Source organism: Nematolebias whitei, chromosome 22 (genome assembly GCF_014905685.2).
Source record: "Nematolebias whitei isolate Nwh7 chromosome 22, NemWhi1, whole genome shotgun sequence".
In the NCBI taxonomy this organism is placed as follows: Eukaryota; Metazoa; Chordata; class Actinopteri; order Cyprinodontiformes; family Rivulidae; genus Nematolebias; species Nematolebias whitei.
In genome coordinates this window covers 28,968,162-28,992,971 of record NC_056519.1, presented here as the reverse complement: position 1 = coordinate 28,992,971, position 24,810 = coordinate 28,968,162, and the positions used below count along the sequence as shown (strand labels likewise).

The 24,810-nt window shown below is 41.1% G+C and overlaps 1 protein-coding gene across 1 annotated transcript in view; it reads right to left on the bottom strand.

Moving 5' to 3' along the window:
- The window catches only part of ipo8 (importin 8), a gene marked incomplete in the record, with an annotated part of 477,409 nt that overhangs the window by 252,863 nt on the left and 199,736 nt on the right, over positions 1 to 24,810 (bottom strand). Inside the window, 1 exon segment of the mRNA XM_037695763.1 lies at positions 3,998 to 4,132. Coding sequence (XP_037551691.1) covers positions 3,998 to 4,132 — 135 coding nt within the window.

Here is a 24,810-nt window from a genome sequence, read left to right as displayed (position 1 = left end):
GCAACCTATAGGAACCACTTGTGATTCAACCTGCATCATTAAACAGGGGTGGAGGCCTCCGTGTTCAACTGTCCCCCTCTAACAATGCTGTTATTGCTAGTATCACTCAGCCCCCTGTGAATAGTAAACAGCCATCAGTGTGCTAATGATCCATCATTAGGCAGATGGTCCTCCTTGATTATGTGAACAGCTGGTTTTGGCTGTCAGCAGCAAACTGGTTGATCCACTATTATAAAGTGCTATTTATAAGACTCAGCTGAATACAGCACCTCAGACTGAGGAAGTCTTTCGGATGAAAGACGAAACGTTTCTACAATTTTTTTGTTCTTTTTTTTTTTTGAATGTCCAGAGGACCAGATTTAACTTTTTTAGATTTTTTCTACCTGGATTATTGAGCATGCATCAGGATACTTATCTCTGTTGATTTATATATCAAATGAATCTACTACAGAGACATTAATTTGATATTGGAATTAAAGAAACAGCTCTAAATTGGTTTAAATCATATTTATATGATAGATTTGAATTTGTAAATATAAATAATGAATCTATTTCATACACCAAAGTTAGTCATGGAGTTCCTCAAGTTTCAGTGCTTGGACCAATTCTATTTACCTTGTAAATGCTTCCATTAGGTAATGTTATTAAACAGCATGAGATAAATTTTCAATGTTATGCTGATGATACACATATATATTTGTCCATGAAACCCAATGAATCCAATCAGTTACATAGACTATAAGCATGTCTTAAAGACATAAAAACCTGGATGAACCTAAATTTTCAGCTTTTGATTACAGACAAGACTGAAGTTTCAGTTTATGGACCTGAGCATTTTAGGAATAAAATTTTCAGTCTTTCGCCCTCATTGGACGGCATTAATCTGGCCTCCAGCTCTAATGTTAAAAATCTTGGGTGTTATTTTTGATCAGGACATGTATTTTGTACCCCACATTAAAAACTGTACTAGGCCTAGGGCTGAGTACCGAACCGAGGTTCTTTTATGGCACCGACCGAACTGCACCGGTCGGTGTATGTATTGAAACGTCACTCTTCTTTCGGTGTCAAGTTTTGGTATTGGCTATAACGTGTCACGTGGTTTCAGCAGGCAGGCAGGTAAAACACCAGACATATGACAAACAGACTACACCCAGATTACACCCAGAGCTTTATAGAGCTGCCGTACCTAATCTATGTATACTGTAATGTATGTCTATGGTGCTGGTGACGCCCACAGACGGGTTCACGTGTGCGGCTTCAACAACACGCGAGCAGAAAGTTGCTCAGTGTTTTTCTGCAAGGAGAGAGAAGTTCAGCAGTCTCCCCCTCCTCCTTTCATCATTAAAGTCAGCCTGTGAGTAGAGCCTGAACATCCTGATTCATTATCTCCACGACCGGACTCTTCATCAAAGAACTCCGAGGACGGCTCTGTGTGCTTCAGCTAGTGAGTTTACGTTTGTTAACGTAACTGCAGCTTAACACGTACATTGTGGTGAAATAAATTATGATCCATGTAACGCTAACTTTAAGATATTAGTGTGTAAATGTATTTTATCTACGTGGCTAGCTAAACTCAGAAGCTAACTAAAGATTGACAGTAACATAAATCTTAGCTTGTAAAACTGCTCATCCATCCAGTCAGCTGCTTAAACAGTTCACCTAATGTTCACTGTTTATGTTAATGTTCTCCTCACAGGAGCCTCTGACCCAGATGTGAGGAGGACAAAAGAAAAGCGAGGTGGGGGTGCCAAAGGACCGTCACAAACTTTGTTGTTAAAAGTTTGCTGCTTTTTCTACAGTGGAGCTGCACAGTGTAGGTAAGTTAAGCTGTAAAATATTTTGTTGACCAGTTAAACTTTTGTCTCTCAGCCTAGATAATGTTTTTTGAGTAATAATAACACAACCATGTTATTGTTGATGTTTTGTTCTAATGTCATTTATAGGGAGATGATCAGAGCCCTAAACCCCAGAGAACCACAGAGAAGATCCAGGCAGAGACACAGAGGTGCAGATGTTTGCATCAACCCTACCTCATTGAATCCAGTGACCTGCTGGTGGAATGTGAGGGACAATATGTCAGTGCTATCAAACTGACAACCAGGTACCTGTGTGTGCAACAATCATCATCTACAGCCTCGGAGTGAACATTTTCTACTGCTGGAGACACCACCAGCCAGGAGTGGGCTTGTTTGTGTCCAGAGAAAGCAGACATGTTGATTTTTCTGAAGAAAAACTGTTAAGTGAAAAGATCCTCAGTGTGTAGCAGTGAACATTAGACACTGACGTGTCACTGGTTTGTAACTGGTCTTTTGACCTGGAAATTATCTGTTTGTTTTTATGGAAGAAAACTGCTTGGAATAGAAAAATACCAAAGTTAAAAAATAAAACTCACAATTTGTACTGTAATGTGTAACGTTGTTTTATTCTTGTTAGAATTAATAGTAATTACAAAACTGGTACCGAAAAAAAGAACCGTCCAGGAACCGACACCAAAGTGAAGGTACCGAAGTGAAGGTACCGACACCGGTACCGATACCGATTTTCTTAGAAAGGTACCCAGCCCTAACTAGACCCACCTTCTTCCACTTGCGTAATATCACTAAAATTAGAAACATCTTACCTAAAAATGATGCAGAAAATCTGGTCCATGCATTTGTCACGTCTAGACTGGACTATTGCAATGGTTTGTTATCTGGGTGTCCAAATACTTCTTTAAAACATCTTCAGTTAATCCAAAATGCTGCTGCCAGAGTCTTAACTGGAGTTAGTAGGAGAGATCATATCTCTCCATTGGCTCCCTGTCAATTCCAAAATAGAATTCAAAATCTTACTTCTAACCTACAAAGCTCTTAACAACCTAGCTCCATCTTATATTAGAGATCTTATTGTTCCATATTTTCCTAACAGAGCATTTCGCTCTCAGACTACAGGCTTACTCGCGTTTCGTAGAGTTTCCAAAAGCAGAATGGGATGAAGACCTTTCAGTTATCCGGTTCCTCTCTTGTGGAACGAACTTCCAATTTCTGTCCGTAGGGCTGACACATGGTCCAGTTTTAAGACTGGGCTTAAGACTTTCCTTTTTGATAAATCCTATAATTAGGGTTGGCTTGTTATGCTGCCTTATGCTTAGACTACTAGAGGACAAACTGACCTCACTTCCTTAAATGATTTGCTAAAATTGAATAATTATCATTTGATACCATTTCTATTTTAACATGTGATTCTTGACCTGCCATTGTGCATCTGTTCCTACCAAACCCAGCCGGTCAAAGCAGATGGTGACTTGTCCTGAGCCTGGTTCTGCTAAATGTTTCTTCCTCAAGAGGGAGTTTTTCCCTTTCCACTGTTGCCTTCATGCTTGCTCAAGATGAGAGTTCTGCAATGGAATTAAATTCAAAGCAGTCTGCTCCTCAGATAAATAGTGTTAAATTATTATTTTTATATATGAATGTTTCTGTTAGCTTATTAATTTTATATATATGAATGTCTCTGTTCACTTCTGTTGTGACTTGGTGCTATATAAATAAACTGACTTGAATTGAATTGAAAACTAAATTAAAAAGCTGTGGAAATGCTTAGACTATTTGGAGGGAAAAATGTTGCACAATTTTTTTGAACATGAGAGACTCTGCAATCCATGCAAGAAATCTGAGAACCTTCATAAATATTTTGAGACATTTCTTCTAACAGTTGTAGCATATGAGATACAACCATTTGGGGGAGTGGTGGCGCAGAAGCTAAAGGTGGGCCTGTGATCGGAAGATCGCCGGTTCAAACCCCGGTACCGACAACATCAAAAATGTGGGTGGGGTAGGTGAAGCACCCACACCTGCCCCCACTTTCATTCGCCCCACTATAGGCACATGAGCAAGGCCCTTAACCCCCATCTGATCCCTAAAACACGTCTCTCTTGAAAACGAGTTCTCATGGCTCAATGAGACTACCTGTATAAATAAAGGGTAAATGAAAAAATATATATAAATTGGTTGAAGTCTACCTGCATATGTGGCTTCAGCTGCTTCCAGGTCAACGAGTGGGACACTCCCTGGTTGCAGTAATTGAGACACTGTTGCAAGACTCGTGGTGTAACATACTGCTTCTGTCGATGCTGGTCCACAACCTTCAGCAAAACCTTCAAAGACAGCATGCAATGCAATACAGTAATATACTTACACCATGTTTCAACTAAGCTGTGCTGAACATTTTACTCCTGGAATTGAAATACCATTAACGTTCAATGTTTGCTTCAGCCTTTGTTGTTGCGAGCACGTGCGGGGGGCGGGGATGGGTTCAAAGCAGTTATGTTCTAAAACATTAAAGGCTATTAATTGCTTAAAGGAATGCATATGACTCACCACCTTTCATGCCAGAGCTTTACATCAAGATTATTTTATGATGAGAAATGACAGGTGTAGCTGTTTTAGTCAAACCTTGAAAATAACATTATCCACAATCTTGTCCTATATTATGAGATGTAATGCATAAAATAAGCGGTATTTCTCCCTAACATTAATCAAAAGGGGTGGAACCCCACTCTCCGAAAGGCACCATCCACCACCATGAAGGTCATGGAATGGAATAAAACAATAAACTTCTGTTTCTGTTTTGACTTTAAGTATTTTTTAAGGGAGCAAACCGGGCCACCTCCATTCACTGTGCAACTGTGTAAGCAGCAGTTTGTGGCCAAAAATAAAATAAATTCTGCAGTGGGCCAGTGGCATCCAGTTTAAAAGAGAAAAATATGATATCTTGAGAAGTGTAACAATGAAAGAAAATGTTATACTTACTGAATATTGATCCCCCTAAAAAAGGAAAAAGAATAGGGCCCAAAATTATTCCTTGAGGTACACCACAGGAAATAGGTGCTGAAGAAGAGGAGTATTCCCCCATAGATGCAGCTAAATACAACATCAACCACAATAGAAATAAGCCTTTAAGACTATAATGACAGATTGCCGTGTAAAGCGCTTTGAGTGTCTTGATAATATAGAAAGGTGCTATATAAGTACAGTCCATTTACCATTTATTGACCTATAGCTATAAGACCTATTGCTATAATACTATGTGTAGATGAACAGATGCTCAGATATATTCATCATTTAACGCGGATTCCTCATTTTTCTGGACTGAATAAAACGTGCATTGAATTTAAGGAAATGCAAACGTGAGACGTCATTTATGTTTGACCCATCAAAATGAATGCGGTCATTTATTTACAGAATCAAAATTTAACATCAAACATTTACATTAATTTGGCAAATTATGAAAATAACAACATAAGCAATCAATCAGGAAGAATCATACGGCCATGATTTTTCCGTTGCTTCACCACAGACATTTATGAAAACTGTACAACTATGATCTTTTACCCACATGAATGTGGGTGAGCATTTTACACAGACATTTCTAAAATATCTGGAAGAATTTCTACTTGATAGAAAAGTTTAAAGATGGAAAGAAGTTTAGAGGGAGTAAGATGGTGTGTGAGGGGAGAAATGTTCACCAGAATCGACACTCTCCGGCTTTCTTCAGCTTTTCCTTACAGTACACTTAGGTGATGAAATCGGCTCCTTTACCTGGAGATGTCTCAGGTGAGATTCCGTTTAACGCACCCTTTCAGCGTCTCAGTAGGTTGGCTGTTACTCGTCCGAAGTAATGGCTGGTGAAAGTGTTATAATCCCATGGAACTCGGAAGAGCTTGTTGTCATGTCAGGATCATCCCGTCTCTCACAGAACTGAGCAGAACTGAACAGAACAGAACTTCTCCAGAGCTTCAACAGAACTGAACTCTCAGAACAGAACTGTGCAGAAACAGCATCCGAGCAGAGACATGAACAGAACTGGTTGGACTGTGTATCCAGCAGAACTCCAACAGCACTCCATCAGAACTGACTAGACCAGGAAGTACTGACATTTTAAAGACTCTTTCCCGGTTCACTTTTGGGATTTGTTCATTGGTCAGAAACGACCAGACGGGGTGTGTTTTGTGACGTAAGAGGTTAGAGACAGCGAGAATTGTTATGAAACAGATCAGAAATGTTCTCACAGACAGAGAGAGTTTTGTTTTGGCGCGTTTCAGAAACAGGTGCCAAAACTTCTCTATTTACGTCTGAGAGGATTCTAAAAACATGACAGTTCGTTCAACAACTTGTTTTTCGTTTGACTCCAACCTTGGAAACGCACACTTGCTCACTCAAAGGCAGAAATCAGAAAATGCATAATTATTCTGTAACAGCTTTGACATGAGAATAAAAATCATTACTCAGTTAATAAAATTGATTAGTTCACTGCAACATCTAAAATGGTTTGAACTAAGACATTTTGATTATCAACATTTGTAAAATAGTAATGATAATAAAAAGAGAGTGTTCTTTTCACTTGAATCTTCAAGAAAGAAAGTCTCAGGATGGGTGAACCTGTACCTCTGAGTTCAAATCAATGAAATGACAGTACCTGTCCCACAAGGCTCTTAAGGTCAAGATTTTTGACCTTAGACTTAGTTTTTGACATGGGCCTAGTCCACTACATATGTATTGATGTATAGTAGTCCCTCGTTAATAGCAGGGTATCTGTACCCTGAAGCCCTGCGATAAGTGAAAAACTGTGAAGTAGGAATAGTAGTAAGTAGTAGTTTATTTTAGTATTTTTATATTAAGGCGTTTTAAGCCCTTCCCAAACTCTTGCAAATTCTAAACAATGTTTATAAACTCTAAATGCTCTAAAAGAGCACATAATGTCATGATTTCAGAGTTCTGCCACCCGCAAGCGGTATCGGCCACGCCCACTTCTCCGCTCTGCACGGAGAACAGCTGATCAGCTGTAGCAGGAATATAATCTTGCAGTGTAGGCTGCACAACGGTGCAGGAGGTGCTTAATGATTTAAAATAATTTGTTTTAAATAAAAATTCCATGCCAGTTGTGCGGCACATTCTTCAATCAGCCAATTGTGTGTCATCCAATTCAATTCAACCTTTATTTAAACAGATAAGTCACACTGAGCCTTGAAGACTCATTTACAAGTGAGACATGTTTGGACAGACAACAAAAAGTGGTGAAAAATGACACACAAGTTTTGGAGACAAAAAAAAAAAAATTCCTAATGCACTCTTAACCTTTGGTTGAAGGTCAATAGTGTGATAATGAAAAAAAATCCCGCACACGAGCACATAATGACGCCAACATTACGCAGGGGGTGGGAGGGACACAAGGATGGTGAGCAGTCAGAGACAACACACAGAGGCACTGCAGAGTTCAGATAAAATCACTCAGCTTAAATAGTTCCCTCTAGAGAGATCCGTACACACTCAGGGGGAGTTGAGGACGGTCAAGGACAAATCCAAGAGTCCTGAAATGATGACAGAATGTTTATTCAGCTGGGACCCTATGAAAAGTCCATGGAAATTCCTCGGTAGGAGGGGAGGGAGGGGCAGAGCTTCAGGTTTACAAAACTTCCAGGTGAGTTTAGATCAGATGGCCTGTCAAGGCCAGGCAGGGAGCCAAATTCAGATAAACACGATTGTTTTGGGGACAGGCAGAACTTTAATGACATCTACCTTGAGTCTGTGTCGGTCCACTCGGTTCTGAAATGTCCAAATTAAATGGACACATTAATGGACCGTGCCAGAGAATAATCCCCAAGATCTGATCCATCCTGCCAAAAGCATTTGAGTCTGGGTGCTCGAGGCACGAACCGAACCATTATACGGCAAGCAGCCTGATGGGGTCCAAACTTGCTGCCGATGACTTCCTTGACTGTAGAAAACCAGGAACTAGACGACTCCAAAAAGCAGGAACCAGTTATCATAAATTCAATTATATATGCTTCCTTAAAATCCACAAATGACAGAAGAGATAGACACATCATCAAGACTTCCAAGTCAATGAGATATCCAGCTGTGTGCGTGCCAACAGGGAAAATCGGCTCGCCTAAAGCCTGTCTCACTTGCAATAAGGGTAGAGATGCACCGATCCGATATCAATATTGGTATCAGTACCGATATCTGAAAAACTTCTTGATTGGGTATCGGTGACAATGTGACCGATCCATTTTTCGATCCAACCTGCAGAGATTTCCGATCCATGATACATGTTGGCTTCAAACTATGGAATGGATTTCCTGATCGGAGGCGTGTCTCACGAGCCCAGAGTAATAAGACCCGCCTCACATTCAGGAAATCTGTTTCATAGTTTGCAGCCAGCTACAACGTGAGGACTGAGTTAGAAGCACTGTGGCTAACAGCTAGCCAACTTTTCATTGAAACATGTCCGCTGTGTGGAAGTATTTTACACTAGAAACACCACAAAGCAAGACAGCAACATGCAATGTCTGCAGAGTCATAGCACCACATTAAACCGCGGTAAAGTTAGTTTTACGTTGGACATTTGAGCTCCATGGCTTCAGCGGTCTGCTGCTCTCAGTATATATATATATATATATATATATATATATATATATATATATATAAATAGGTGCTATTTAAGAGACTGAGCTGAATACAGCACCTCAGACTGAGGAAGTCTCTTGGATGAGAGACGAAACGTTTCTATATTTTTTTGTTGTTTTGCTTTGTTTTGTTTTTTTGAATGTCCAGAGGACCAGATTTAACTTTTTTAGAATTCTGAGTTATGTACTTTAAAGCAGGCATCTAGAAACCAGGAGAGAAAATGGCGCTCTACTAATGTTGAAAAATTTTATTTAACTTGGAAAGATAGTCTGCTAACATATAAAAAAGCTCTCTGTAAAGCTAGAAATTTATATTACTCATCTTTAATAGAGGAGAATAAAAATAACCCTAGGTTTCTGTTTAGTACTATTGCTAGACTAATTAAAAGTCCCATTTCTGTTGAACCATGTATCCCTACAACTATAAGTAGTGATGACTTCATGAGATTCTTTATAAATAAAATAATTTCAATTAGAGAGAAAATTCAAACCATCCTTCCTTCTACAATTTCTAGTCCCCTGTCAAATGAGGCAACTTAAAAAATTTTACTAGAGCCTGATTTATGTTTGGACAGTTTTTGTCCTATTGAGCTCTGAATTGTCAAAAATAATAACCTCATCCAAACCATCCACATGTCTGCTAGATCCCATCCCAACCAGACTGTTTAAAGAGGTATTTCCACTAATTAATGTCCACATTTTGGATCTACTTAATTTGTCTTTAATGGGTGGTTATGTACCACAGCGCTTTAAGGTTGCTGTAAGTAAACCTTTACCTTAAGAAATCTGACCTTGATTCAGAAATTCTGGCCAACTATTGACCTATATCTAATTTAACTTTCATCTCAAAAATTCTAGCGAAAATAGTTGCAGGTCAGTTGCGTGAACATGTACAAAAAAATTATCTGTTTTGAAGAGTTTCAGTCAGGGTTTACAGCTTATCATAGCACAGAAACAGCACTAGTAAAAGTCACTAATGAATATTCTCATGGCCTCAGACAATGGACTTGTGTCTACACTGGTCCTGTTAGACCTCAGTGCTGCATTTGATACACTTGATCACAATATTATACTACAGAGGCTTGAATATGATATTGGGATTACAGGAACAGCTCTAAAATGGTTTAAATCATATCTATCTGATAGAGTCCAGTTTGTAAATGTGAATAATAAATATTCTTCATACAGCAAAGTTAGTCATGGAGTTCCTCAGGGCTCAGTGCTTGGGCCAATACTCTTTGAACACAGACAAGACTGAGGTTTTGGTTTTTGGACCTGAGAATCTTAGGAATTAATTTTTCAGTCTTTCTCCCTCCTTAGATGGCATTAATCTGTTCTCCAGCTCTAATGTTAAAAATCTTGGTGTGATTTTTGATCAGGACATGTCTATTATCCCCCACATTAAAAACGTTACTAGAACTGCCTTCTTCCACCTGCGTAATATTGCTAAAATCAGAAACATCTCATCTAAAAATGATGCAGAAAAACTGGTCCATGCATTTGTCACGTCTAGACTGGACTATTGCAATGGTTTATTATCTGGATGTCCAAATACGTCTTTAAAATGTCTTCAGTTGATCCAAAATGCTGCTGCCAGAGTCTTAACCGGAGTTAGTAGGAGAGATCATATTTCTCCAGTTTTAGTTTCTCTCCATTGGCTCCCTGTCAAATCCAGAATAGAATTCAAAATCTTACTTCTTTTTTTTTTTTTTTTTTTTACTTTTTTTGTGATGGCCTCCCTTCTCCCCTTACAGCCATCCTCTCCACACCATTTTTATGAAAATTTTTTTTTAGTGACTATCAAGTGTTGGGTTTTTTTTTTTTTTTTTTTTTTTAATAGGATAGAAAGAAAGAAAAGACAAAGTAAGACTCCAAAATATAAGAAATTTACACAAAGAGAGCACACGGCCAAACACCCGGCCACTGTCTGTTCACCTGCAAAGAACATGACAAAACACAGCAACAAAATACATATGTATAAAGAACTTAAAATATTCATGGCTTTGCAGTAAGTTTCCATAAATATATATACCCATACCTACGCCTATATACATACATATATACATACATACACATGAATATACACTCACATACATATCTATATATCTACATATAAAGCCTACATAAGCATCCCTGATTCTATTTGTGTGTGGTTGTGAGCATGCATAAGTGTATAAGGCTTCTCTAATAGAACATTTATTAGTAACTGTGAAGCAGCAGAGACCCGACCCCCAAGACCAGAGGCAGACGAAAAAGGGGGGACCAGAGCCCAAGACCCCAGGAGGGACCCCGACCGCGGAGCCCCCAGAGCCACCCACACAGGACGAACCACTCACCCACCCCCCAGAACGGACCACAGGGGAGAACCGGAAGATCCCCACCAGCAACCACATACAGTGACCCCCCGGGGCCAACAGCGACAAACTCATAGGCCTCCGTCGGCACCCGCTGCACCGATGTAGGTCCAGGTCCAGGCACCGAGGCCCGGGCACCGAGGACTCACACCACCCAGGCCAAGGCCCGACAGGGCCAGAGGACCCGAGCCCCACCAGGCAGACACCAGGCCGAGCCGACACACGCCCAAGCGCCCAGCCCCCGATACCAAGGGCCCCAAGCGCGCCGGCAGGCAAGGGCACACAAAACTGAGGTTTTGGTTTTTGGACCTGAGCACCATAGGAATGAATTTTTCAGTCTTTCTTCCTCCTTAGATGGCATTAATCTGTCCTCCAGCTCTAATGTTAAAAATCTTGGTGTTATTTTTGATCAGGACATGTCTTTTATCCCCCACATTAAAAATGTTACTAGAACTGCCTTCTTCCACCTACGTAATATCACTAAAATTAGAAACATCTTATCTAAAAATGGTGCAGAAAAACTGGTCCATGCATTTGTTACGTCTAGACTGGACTATTGCAATGGTTTATTATCTGGATGTCCAAATACTTCTTTAAAGTGTCTTCAGTTGATCCAAAATGCTGCTGCTAGAGTCTTAACCGGAGTTAGTAGGAGAGATCATATTTCTCCAGTTTTAGTTTCTCTCCATTGGCTTCCTGTCAAATCCAGAATAGATTTCAAAATCTTACTTCTAACCTACAAAGCTCTCAACAACCTGGCTCCATCTTATATTACAGATCTTATTGTTCCATATTTTCCTAACAGACCACTTCGCTCTCAGACTGCAGGTTTACTTGTGGTTCCTAGAATTTACAAAAACAGAATGGGAGGCAGATCTTTCAGTTATCAGGCTCCTCTCTTGTGGAACCAACTTCCAATCTCTGTCCATGAGGCTGACACATTATCCAGTTTTAAAATTAGGCTTAAGACTTTCCTTTTTGATAAATCCTATAGTTAGGGTCGGCTTGGGTTTCCTGAGCTGTCCCTTAGTTATGGTGCTATAGGCTTAGACTGCTGGAGGACAAACTGACCACAATTTTCACTCTACTACTGTCTTTACTTACTCTGCTCAACCTGTTTTGTATTTGTAATTATTTTTTATATCCTTAACATGTGTTTTTTTTTTTTGTCTTTCAGATACACCTGGACCTATACCTGGACCTACCATTCTGTGTTTGTCTGTCTCTCCTTCCTGTCCTCTCAACCAGCCGGCCAAAGCAGATGGCCGCTTGTCCTGAGCCTGGTTCTGCTGGAGGTTTCTTCCTTTTAAAAGGGAATTTTTCCTTTTCACTGTTGCCACTGTGCTTGCTCAGGATGGGAGACTGCAACGAAGCCAAGATTCAACTTGTCTGCTGGATTCCTTAGAGAACTTTACTAATTGGCTTTTATGAATGTGAATGTTTCTGTAAAGTGCCCTGAGACAACTTTGTTGTGATTTGGTGCTATATAAATAAACTGAATTGAATTGATTTTTTTTCCCTGGATTATTGTGCATGTATCAGGATATTCTTTAGTTTTCTTTAGTGTTGATTCGTAAAACCACATCAAAGCCTGAGACCATCTCGGCCTGCACATTAATCACATTATATGGACGGGCCCGGTCGTGACAACGCAGCACGTTAACATCATATCTGGAAGCTGTCAGCTCTCTCTTGTAAATGACTCCTCGAGGCTCAATGGGAGTTACCTGTCTATATAAAGGTTGAATGAATGTCTGTAAATTTCAGCTAAATCTCAGGCTTTGTTTATCCTGTGCAAATGTGCCACATAAAAAGCAGACGTTGGGGAGTAATGTATTTATTACACTTGGTCCTTAGGTAAAACTAATTAATTAATCCTGTGCGAATATGGCTTAAGTAGCTGATTGGATTCATTGGGTTTCATGGACAAATATAAATGTGTGTCATCAGCATAACAGTGAAAATTTCTCCCATGCTGTTTAATAACATTACCTAATGGAAGCATATATAATAAAGAGAATGGGTCCAAGCACTGAACCTTGAGGAACTCTATGACTAACTTTGGTGTATGATGAAGATTCATTATTTGCATTTACAAATTTAAATCTATCAGATAGACATGATTTAAACCAATTTAGAGCCCATCCTGTAATTCTAACAACATATACAAGTCTGTAATATAATATTATGATCAGCTGTATCAAATGCAGCACTGAGGTCTAACAGGACAAGAGTAGACACCTGTCCATTGTCAGAGGCCATGAAAATATCATTGGTGACTTTCACCAGTGCAGATTCAGTGCTGTGGTGAGCTCTAAAACAAGACTGAAACTCTTCAAACGGAATATTTATTTGCAGATGATAACGTAACTGACCAGCAACTATTTTCTCTAGACTTTTTGGAATTAAAGTTAGATTAGATATAGGTCTATAGTTGGTTAGAGCAGTCGTCCTCCAATGCAAAAGTTGGGGGTTTGAATCCACCAGCAGTCACATGCCGAAGTGTCCATGGGCAAGACATTGAACCCCTCATCGCCTCCGATGTGTGTCCCATCAGTGTATGAATGTGATAAAGCACTGATTAGTCTCTTTAGAATGATTTGTTCAATTAGCTTTGTAGAGATCTAGTTGAGTGCTGTATGAATGGGTAAATGTGGCACAGATTGTAGTGTAACGCATTTTGAGTATCTTGATTAGATAGAAAGGCGCTATATAAGTACAGTCTATTTACATGTGGATGTTATTATTCTTCCTGCCATCTCTCGGTAGTTTCCTGCCACTGATCAACATTTTCCTTTGACAAGGCTGGAAGCTCGTGGCGCCCAGCACTCCGCCCCTCATGGTGGCAGGCGTTAGTGACACAAAGAGAAATCCCTCAGCTAATCAGATGTACAACTCTTGTGCACTGTTTCAAATTCCTACCATAACTCCACCCACTCTGTCATCATGTGACCAGATGTCTAACCTGAATGACCAACGAGGTACTTTTGAGGACCAACCCCCAAGGTGTATTAATTTCTTCAAATAGATCCTGTGTTACCAGATTTTGTATTTCATGAACAGACCTGGTAATTTGTTCAGCAATAATGGAAAACGCACTGAGAATTTCTTATGACGCAGCTTTCATGTTAAAAGCGATCGGCTGAAGAGGAGGACAGAGCTGCTGCCTGCAAGTTTTGCATCAAGATATGTCGCTGGTCAGGATTTGAGACGCAAAAGCAATCAATTCTGGTACATTTTTTAATAAAAGTTTTAAAATTCTTTCTGTGTGATATCTTTCTGTGTTGGTGAATACGCATTTAAATACGGTGATCTCATTTTAAAGTCACACCCGAACACGAAGCAGAGAACAACTGAAAGTTAAACTGGGTTTCTTTTTCAGAAACAGATCCTGTCAAACTCTGAATGCTAAGAAACGCCTTGTAACTGTGACTTCCCTTCCCTCCAGTGATTACGGTGATATTATTTACATCAATGCTCCTACAAGCACCCTGCAGATGCTGGATGCTGTCTATCACGGTGCACCAAGATTCATAACTGGCTATGATTATTGTACCCACACTGCATCCTGTATTCACTGGTTAACTGGACATCATTAACTTCATGCAGACTCTCCCACTGGTACAATTTCATCTTTAAATCTCTTCTTGGTCTGCTGCCTTCATACATCTCCTGTTACATGTCTCTGTGTGAGTGCAGTTACAGTGTGTGCTCTCAAGACATTATTACCTGCAGTGGCCTCTCAGTGCGGAATGAACTTGGCAAAAGGGCCTTCTCCAACTCCATTCCAGTTTCCTGGAATATCTTGCAAAAACATCTGAAGCTCTCGACCATGACCTCTCTAAGTGGCTTTAAGCATCTGTTGGACTCCTGGCAAAAACCAATGCAGACATGTTCCTGTTTTTAGTTTTCTACATTCACCTTATAATCTAGCTGTTTTTTGCCACTTTTTTTGCCATCTTATTTTAATTTGTTAAAAAAAAAAATCTGTATGCCTCTTTTATGATTGTCTATTGTTGTCGTCGTTGTCCACTGTTGTCATAACTCTTTGTTGAAATCAGATCTCTCTTGTAAATGAGTCCTTGAGGCTCAATGGGATTAACCTGTCTAAATAAAGGGTGAATGATGAAAGGTCCATGAATAATATGCGAACATATGTCTTCGGGTTGTCTAAATGATTATGGGCCTTGTTGAGGAGGGAGAGAGTGGCATCCTCCACCCCTCAGTTAGTCCTATAGGCAAATTGCATGGGGTCCATATGTTCAGCTGTAAAAGACACGAGTTCCCTGCTCACTAGGCACATTTGCATAATACAGATGTGAGGGCATTATTTGCCTGAGGCACATTATTATTTGTTATTATTTGGTCCCCTGGAGATATTTTGGGTTTTGGTTAATCATATATTTTGTAATTAGTGTTTGTTTTAAGCTATGGCATGTTCCGCCTGCCCATAAACAGACTGGTTCCAGGGAACTTGCACTCTCTCAGACTCTTTTTTTTGTAGACTCCTTTGGTTTGGACTGCTCGTTTAGCCACCCTTGTTTTTTCTGGTGGGTTTTCATCCTGTTTTCTCACCAGGAGCTGTGGACTGCAGCCAGCGGCCTCAGCCAATATGGTAACCTTTTGTTAACCTTTTGTATGTTTTTTTGTAGTAATTTTGGCCTGGTAGGACTCGTCCTGTTTTTGCTTTTCGTTGGTAATAGGTGTTTTCTGTAGGATTTTTCTAGCTTTAGTCAGGTACCTCCAACGGCTTCGACAGTCCTGTATAGGGTTGGCCAACTGCGGTGCCTTTTTGTTCTGTTTGACCGGTTCACCAGGTCCATCTTTATTACTTCGTCTTTTTTTTCCCTTTTGGTGGGCACAGGAATTGAGGGTTCCTCATTATCTTTTACTTTTTTTTACAGGAAGCAGTGGTTGTTAATAAATTGAATGTTTGAACCCTCATTTGTGAGTCCCATGTCCTCAATAATATGTTGTGTTCAATTCAATTCAATTCAATTCAAAAATACTTTATTAATCCCAGAGGGAAATTAAATGTTGTTGTAGCTCATTTTCCTTGTTTCATTAAAGAGTTGTTCTAGATGTTGATGGTTGTGGGCGGGAAGGATCTCTTGTGATGGTCCGTCTTATAGCAGATCTGAAAAAACTGGCCATAGATGTTGATCCGTTTACTTGCACTTAGTTGGCCTCCTGGGCTTCAGGATCACCTGAATGTTGGGCAGAAATCCTCCCAGGGCAATGGCCACTCCTCCCAGCAGCTTGTTGAGCTCCTCATCGCTGCGGACAGCCAACTGTAGGTGCTGATGGACGATCCTGTCCTTCCGCTGTCATGAGCCGTGTTTCCTGCTAGTTCCAGGATCTCAGTGGTCAGGCACTCGAGCACAGCTGGCAGGTAGATGAAAAAGCGTCCACAGAACATCCTTTTCAACTCATTTGAAATTTAGGGCTGTATTTGAGATATTACTTGAGCTTTTGAGATGTTAATCAGCTGCTGTTGGTTGTAGAAACTGCCTTGTTGCCATGGTTACGCTTCATAACAAATGTCCAAAACTAAAACAGTTTCAGTAAAAATCCTTCCAGCTGCACAGCATCCGATACCAGAGGAAACAATCATCCAAAAAATGTGACTTACATCCTGTAAAAGAGGAATTAAAGTTTCCAAAAGCAAAATCTCAGAATGAAAGTAACAGAGCTGCTCCAACATGCAGCCACCTTGAGCGGCGCAATTCTAGAATGGTTCATGGTGGATGTAAAAGAGGGCAAATGGTCTGAAATCATTCAGTGCCTTTGCATGTGTTGTTTTGGGCACCGGGACGTTTATATTTTCCATGCTTGTGGAACAAAGCTAGTATTAAGGAGCAACTCAAATATCTGTTTGAACACAGGACCCAGCTGTGTGGCACATTCTTTTAACACCCTTCCTTTAATCCCATCTGGCTCAGCCGCTTTATGAGTATTGATTTTCTGAAAAATTGAAATTACCTCTTTCTCCTGCAATTCCACAGGAGTTGCTGTCAAGGCTGCATAGAAAGAATCAATCTCATCACTGAAATCATGCATGTCAAAACTTGAATAATGGACATTTAGTTTATTTGCAAGGCCAAAAGAGACCTCACCCCTCCCTTCCCCAAGGCCGTGGACATGGGACGGAGCCTCAACCGAGCTGATGATAAATAACACCTGTTATCTGGACAATGGCTGAGATGGGGGGCTATGGACTATGCTACGACATTCCCTTAAAATTCAATGTCTTCACCAGCCTATATGTGCATGTACAGGTCCTTCTAAAAAAATTAGCATATTGTGATAAAGGTCATTATTTTCCATAATGTAATGATAAAAATGAAACTTTCATATATTTCAGATTCATTGCAGATCAACTGAAATATTTCAGGTCTTTAATTGTTTTAATACTGATGACTATGGCATACAGCTCATGAAAACCCAAAATGCCTGTCTCAAAAAATTAGCATATCATGAAAAGGTTCTCTAAAAAAGCTATTAACCTAACCATCTGAATCAACGATGTAACTCTAAACACCTGCAAAAGATTCCTGAGGCTTTTAAAAACTCCCAGCCTTGTTCATTACTCAAAACCGCAAACATAGGTAAGACTGCCGACCTGACTGCTGTCCAGAAGGCCATCATTGACACCCTCAAGCAAGAGGGTAAGACACAGAAAGAAATTGCTGAACGAATAGGCTGTTCCCAGAGTGCTGTATCAAGGCACCTCAGTGGGAAGTCTGTGGGAAGGGAAAAGTGTGGCAGAAAACGCTGCACAACGAGAAGAGGTGACCGGACCCTGAGGAGGATTGTGGAGAAGGGCCGATTCCAGACCTTGGGGGACCTGCGGAAGCAGTGGACTGAGTCTGGAGTAGAAACATCCAGAGCCACCGTGCACAGGCGTGTGCAGGAAATGGGCTACAGGTGCCACATTCCCCAGGTCAAGCCACTCTTGAACAAGAGACTGCGTCAGAAGCATCTCGCCTGGGACTGCTGCTGAGTGGTCCAAAGTTATGTTCTCTGATTACAGTAAATTTTGCATTTCCTTTGGAAATCAAGGTCCCAGAGTCTGGAGGAAGCAAGGAGACACAGAGTTCACATTGCTTGAGGTCCAGTGTCAAGTTTCCACAGTCACTGGGGTGTCATGTCAGCTGCTGGTGTTGGTCCACTGTGTTTTATCAAGGGCAGGGTCAATGCAGCTAGCTATCAGGAGATTTTGGAGCACTTCATGCTTCCATCTGCTGAAAAGCTTTATGGAGATGAAGATTTCATTTTTCAGCACGACCTGGCACCTGCTCACAGTGCCAAAACCACTGGTAAATGGTTTACTGACCATGGTATTACTGTGCTCAATTGGACTGCCAACTCTCCTGACCTGAACCCCATAGAGAACCTGTGGGATATTGTGAAGAGAAAGTTGAGAGACACAAGACCCAACACTCTGGATGAGCTTAAGGCCGCTATCGAAGCATCCTGGGCCTCCATAACACCTCAGCAGTGCCACAGGCTGATTGCCTCCATGCCACTCCGCATTGAAGCAGTCATTCATGCAAAAGAATTCCCGACCATGTATTGAGTGCATAACTGAACATGGTTATTTGAAGGTTGGCATTTTTTGTATTAAAAACGCTTGTCTTTCATTGGTGGGATGAAATATGCTAATTTTTTGGGACAGGCATTTTGGGTTTTCATGAGCTGTATGCCATAATCATCAGTATTAAAACAATTAAAGACCTGAAATATTTCAGTTGGTGTGCAATGAATCTGAAATATGTGAAAGTTTCCTTTTTATCATTACATTATGGAAAATAATGACCTTTATCACAATATGCTAATTTTTTGAGAAGGACCTGTATAACGTCTATTTATGTTGCTATGCTGTGGTAGGTATTTTAGATGCCTCAAATCATGCCCTGTCTAGGACACGGCGTGCAAAATCTTTTTTTATGCCATCTCTCCTCATCTTTTCTTCCCTTTTCTCATCTAAGCAAAATATTATTCTGAATAAGAATAATAAGGCCACCCTTTCATAGTAGCAGCTTCGTGCACACCGCCCACACAGTCTTTCGGACAACTGTACATACAGTGAGGAAAATAAGTATTTGAGCACCCTGCGACTTTGAAAGTTCTCCCACTTAGAAATCATGGAGGGGTCTGAAATTTTCATCTTAGGTGCATGTCCACTGTGAGAGACATAATAAAAATATAATAATCTGGAAATCGCAATGTATGATTTTTTGAATAATTTATTTGTGTGTTACTGCTGCAAATAAGTATTTGAACACCTGTGAAAATCAATGTTAATATTTGGTACAGTAGCCTTTGTTTGCAGTTACAGAGGTCAAATGTTTCCTGTAGTTTTTCACCAGGTTTGCACACACTGCAGCAGGGATTTTGGCCCATTGCTCCACCCAGATCTTCTCTAGATCAGCCAGGTTTCTGGGCTGTCGCTGGGAAACACGGAGTTTGAGCTCTCTCCAAAGATTTTATATAGGGTATAGGTCTGGAGACTGGCTAGGCCACTCCAGAACCTTGACATGCTCCTTACGGAGCCATTCCTTGGTTATCATGGCTGTGTGCTTCGGTTCATTGTCCTGTTGGAAGACCCAGCCACGTCCCATCTTCAATGCCCTAACTGAGACGAGTGGAATTAAGACCAAAAAGTTCAATTTCGGTTTCATCTGACCACATAACTTTCTCCCATGATTCCTCTGGATCATCCAAATGGTCATGGGTAAACATAAGACGGGCCTGGACGTGTGCTGATTTAAGCAGGGGAAACTTCCGTGCCATGCATGATTTTAAACTCGTGCCATGCATGATTTTAAACTATGACGTCTTAGTGTTAACCTTAGAAACAGTGGTGCCAGCTCTCTTCAGGCCATTGACCAGCTCCTCCCGAGTAGTTCTGGACTGACTCCTCACCTTTCTTAGGATCATTGATATGCCACGAGGTGAGATCTTGCATGGAGCCCCAGTCCAAGGGAGACTGACAGTCATGTTTAGCTTCTTCCATTTTCTAATAATTGCTCCAACAGTTTATCTTTTTTCATCAAGCTGCTTGGCAATTGCCCCGTAGCCCTTTCCAGCCTTGTGTAGGTCTGCAGTTTTGTCTCTGGTGTCTTTGGACAACTCTTTGGTCTTAACCAAGTTAATAGTTGGAGTCTTACTGATTGTGTGGGGTGGACAGGTGTCTTTATGCCACTAACAACCTCAAACAGGTGCTTCTAATTTAGAATAATAAGTGGAGTGGAGGTGGACTTTTTAGAGACGAACTAACAGGTCTTTGAGGGCCAGAATTGTTGCTGATTGGCAGGTGTTCAAATACTCATTTGCAGCAGTAACACGCAAATTATTAAAAAAATCATACATTGTGATTTCCAGATTATTATTATTTTTTTTAGATTATGTCTCTCACAGTGGACATGCACCTAAGATGAAAATTTCAGACCCCTCCATGATTTCTAAGTGGGAGAACTTGCAAAGTTGCACAGTGTTCAAATACTTATTTTCCTCACTGTACATGTTCTCGTTGTATCTCGGAGCAATGATAATAAAGCTTACTCTGATTCTAAAAAGTATCAGTGTGCTGAAGGGAATCTTTTTGTTTTGTCCTCATGTGTTCAGTCCCCTCCAGGCATAGTATTGCCATTACTCAGTTCCCTCTCAACCTTATATTTATAATTTATTTTAACTTTCTTAATCATACAACTTATTTCCTTCTCTAGTTCCCTCATCTTTTGCATATCTCCTCCTTTAAAAGCTGCTTTCTTTTGGTTTAAAATAAACTTCATTTCTTTATTGACCCATGGTTTATTATTAGGGTAAAATCTGACTGTTTTCATTTTGATAATATTGTCCACACAAAATTTTATATAACTGGTGATGGTAAAGTTTAGCAGTTCAAAGTTGTTGGTAGAGATCTCCTTGCTGAAGAACAAGCTCCAGTCAGTCAGTTCAAAACAAGTCCTCAGCTTAACAACAGAGTCCGTAGTCCAGCACTGAACTGTCTTAACAGCGGGTTTCTCCTTCTTAAGTTTCTGCTGATATGTTGGCAGCAGGTGAATGACATTATGGCCAGACTGTCTGAGGGGTGAGCAACACCTGGCCACCTAAGCACCCTCCAAATTACCAAAGTAACAAGAATCTTGTCTTTTTGTGTCAGACAGATCACACATTGTTCTAAATTTGGGAGATAAGTGGGAATATCACAACCATTAAAGTTACCAAGTAGAAAAATTGGGTCATCTGCTGAGTGACATTGCACCTTGTTGTAGATGTCAGTTATGCACTCAGCTGCTAAAGTGAAGTCCGGGCCGGGCATGTAAATCAGTATAACATGATCTGTCCTAACTCACAGGGCAGACAGTAAGGGCAAAAAGATAGTCATTATCTCATAGTGTTTCAAACAGTCAGTCTCACGGATCATGATGTTAGCCACCCAGCTGTTATCTACAAACATACACATCCCACCTCCACCTCTGTGCGTTATGTGTCTCTGTTGAAACAGATTTTTGTATATCCCTCCAAGTCAGTGATGTCATTGTCATTGTTTTCTGTAAGCCAGGACTAAGTGAAACATAGAAGGTTAGAACTTTCTGTCACATTTTAATGGTCCAGATAACTGCTCCATCTTATTCCTTCTTGAAAACACTTTGGAAAGTGTGATTGTCGGGAGAGGGAAGCAGCTGCCCCTCCTTTTAAGCCAGTTCCGTATTCCTCCTCTGGATCTATGCATTTTCCTTTTAGCTGTACCAGTGCCTGATTGATTTACTGACTGGGTTATTTCAGGGCAGCTGTGGAGAAGGGTCAGGGAAGAAGTTCATTGAAAAGTCAGCTGGTAGTTCAGAGAGTATGTAATCCATTATGCCGTGTATCCAGAAAGCCTGCTCTCAGCATTTAAAATGCCCCATATAGTCGAGAACATGAACCAAACTAATAATTTGGCGAATATATTGCTTGACATGTTTGCCAGGTATAAACTGTTCTACAGTATTATAAAAAAAAAACAATACAATAAAACACGATACAACAGATAAAAAACTAACAAATTACAAACCAGCCAGACACAGAGGGTCAGCATTTGCGCATGCGCCCCATCCATATCATCCATTCGCTGTCCAGATGACACACCAAGTGCCTTCCTATCTGTCTCTCTAATTAATCTGACCACTGGGATCCTGGAACTAGCTGGAAACATGGCTCGGGACGGCGGAGGAACAGGATCGTCCCTCGGCACCTACAGCCAGCTGTCCGCAGCGACGAGGAGCTCGGCGGGCTGCTGGGAGGAGTGGCCATCGCTCTGGGAGGAATTCTGCTCTGCATTCGGGCGGTCCTGCAGCCCGGGGCAACCGAGATGCCAGCCGAGTCTGGGTGGACGGATCGGATGGTGTCTGCAGCCAGTTTCTTGGGGTCCACTGTGGGATGGACCTTTACAAGAGATCCTTCCTGTCTACAGCCATCAGTATCTATAACATCTCTTAATCAAATGAGGATAACGAGTTACAACAACAAATAATTTCCCTCTGGGATTAATAAAGTATTTTTGAATTGAATTGAATTGAATTACTGTTGCTGTAGTAGTCCAGTCCTTTGGAAGCTCTATCTTACGACACAAAGCCTTTAACAGCTCCTCTCTGAAATTCTCACAACATTCTTCCTTCTTCAGCTTCCACCTTTTGGTCTTCTTCTCTGATTTTACTTTTATTCTCTTCTTCACAACAACAGTCATTCTACACACAACCATCTGATGATATCTGGCCACACTCTCCCCTGCCACAACCGTAATGTCCCCAATCTCCCTCAGGTTTCCTCTTCTACACAGAATTTATTCAACCTTTATTTAAACAGATAAATCACATTGAGCCTCGGAGACTCATTTACAAGTGAGACCTGTTTGGTCAAACAAAAACAGTGGTTAGAAAAGGAAAGAAAACATGAGGAGAGACGGTATAAAAAAAAAGATCTCTCACGCCGTATCCTAGACAGGGCACGATTTGAGGCATCAAAAAAACCTACCACAGCAAAGCAACATAAACAGACATTATACATTTACATATAGGCCAGTGAAAACATTGAATTTTTTTAAGGGAAAGTGGTAGCATAGTCCAGAGCCCCCCCTCTCAGCCACTGGCCAGATAAGAGGTGACATTCATCTTCATCTCAGTTGAGGTTCTGTCACATGTCCACGGCCTTGGGGAAGGGAGGGGTGAGGAAACAGTCAAAGCATCTTTGTTGTTTTCAAAACATTCCAGGAGGAGTTGAGATAAGTCCGGCGTCAAGGCCACAATTTGGGTCAGGCAGAGCTCGTGAATTGCTGTTTCTGCCTTTTTTAAAGTCTCGCTGGTATATATTTCTATGATGGAAACTCCAAAACAGCCGAACTGATCCTTTACACCAAAAGTTGAGCTCACAGCTTCTCCAAAATTATTCCCACCATTCATGAGTGCTGCCAGTGAGTTCACAGTCTTGATAACAGCCTGCTCCAGCTCCCTGGAGCAGCTCTCCAAATTCAGTCTGAGCACTGTCGAGCTTCGACACATCCACACGAATTTGTAGACAATCCAAGATTTCACCAACCCAAACAGTATAATCTAGTTGTTATCATGAATCCAATTTGTTCCTTAGAGGTAGAGGGTCCTCCTTACCTTGACTCCTGTCGGGAAAAGTTGATCAATTTTGTTGAGAGACCAGCTGATCCTTCCAATTAAGAGGTATGCAAGAAAAAAAGAGGCTTTTTAAGGGTTCACAGGACGAAAGAATGCAAGCAGGAAAGTGGGGGAGGTATGGAGCACCAGAAAACACGTCTGTCTTTACCGGAGTACAGATGGAAATAAAAGAATGTAGTCTACCAGCGTACTCCTTCCTCCACTCTTATAGGTCACTCTGCGTTCCTCCCTCTTTTGGAAATAGGTGTTGAGTACAGCCATTTCCATTCTCTTGGCAAAATCCACCACCATCTGACCTACCTGGTTCCTTTCCTTGACATAAAACCTACCCATCATCCTCATCCCCTTAGTTTCCTTCACCTACATGTCCATTCAGGTCTGCTCTGATCACCACATCTCCTCCACATCACATCCAACCTGTGGAGCATAACCACTGACAACATTTAGCAAAAGACCTTCTACTTCTACGGGCGGCTGTGACTGAGTGGTTAGAGCAGTCATCCTCCAATACAAGAGTTGGGGGGTCGAATCCACCAGCAGTCACATGCTGAAGTGTCCCTGGGCAAGACACTGAACCCCTCATTGCCTCCGATGTGTGTCCCATCGGTGTACGAATGAGATAAAGCACTGATTATTCTCTTTAGAATGATTTGTTCCAATATCCTGATGCATGCTCAATAATCAAGGTAGAAAAATCTAAAAAAGTTAAATCTGGTCCTCTGGACATTCAAAAAAACAAAACAAAGCAAAACAACAAAAAAATATAGAAACGTTTCGTCTCTCTTCCAAGAGATTTCCTTCCTCAGTCTGAGGTGCTGTATTCAGCTCAGTCTCTTAAATAGCACCTTCTCAGAGTGGATCAACCAGTTTTGCTGCTGACAACCAAAACCAGCTGATCACATGCTCAAGAAGGACCATCAGCCTAACAATGGATCATTAGCACACTGATGGCTGTTTACTGTTCACAGAGGGCTGAGTGATACTAGCAATCACAGCATTGTAAGAGGGGGACAATTGAACATGTAGGCCTCCACCCCTGTTTAACGATGGACGGTTTCTTTTCACAAAGATGGCCTCCTTTACTCCTCTCTCAAACCATCGTTCCTCTCTATCCAGGATGTGCACATCTTCATCCCTGAAAGAGTGACCGCTGGCCTGGAGATGAGTGTAGACCGCAGAGTCCTGGCCTGATGATGTTGATCTTCTGTGCTGGGCCATCCTTTTGGCCAGTGGCTGTTTAGTTTCCCCGATGTAAGACTGATCACAGCCCTCCTGACACTGAACAGCATACACAATATTACTCTGTTTGTGCCGGGGGACTGGATCTTTGGGATGAACCAGT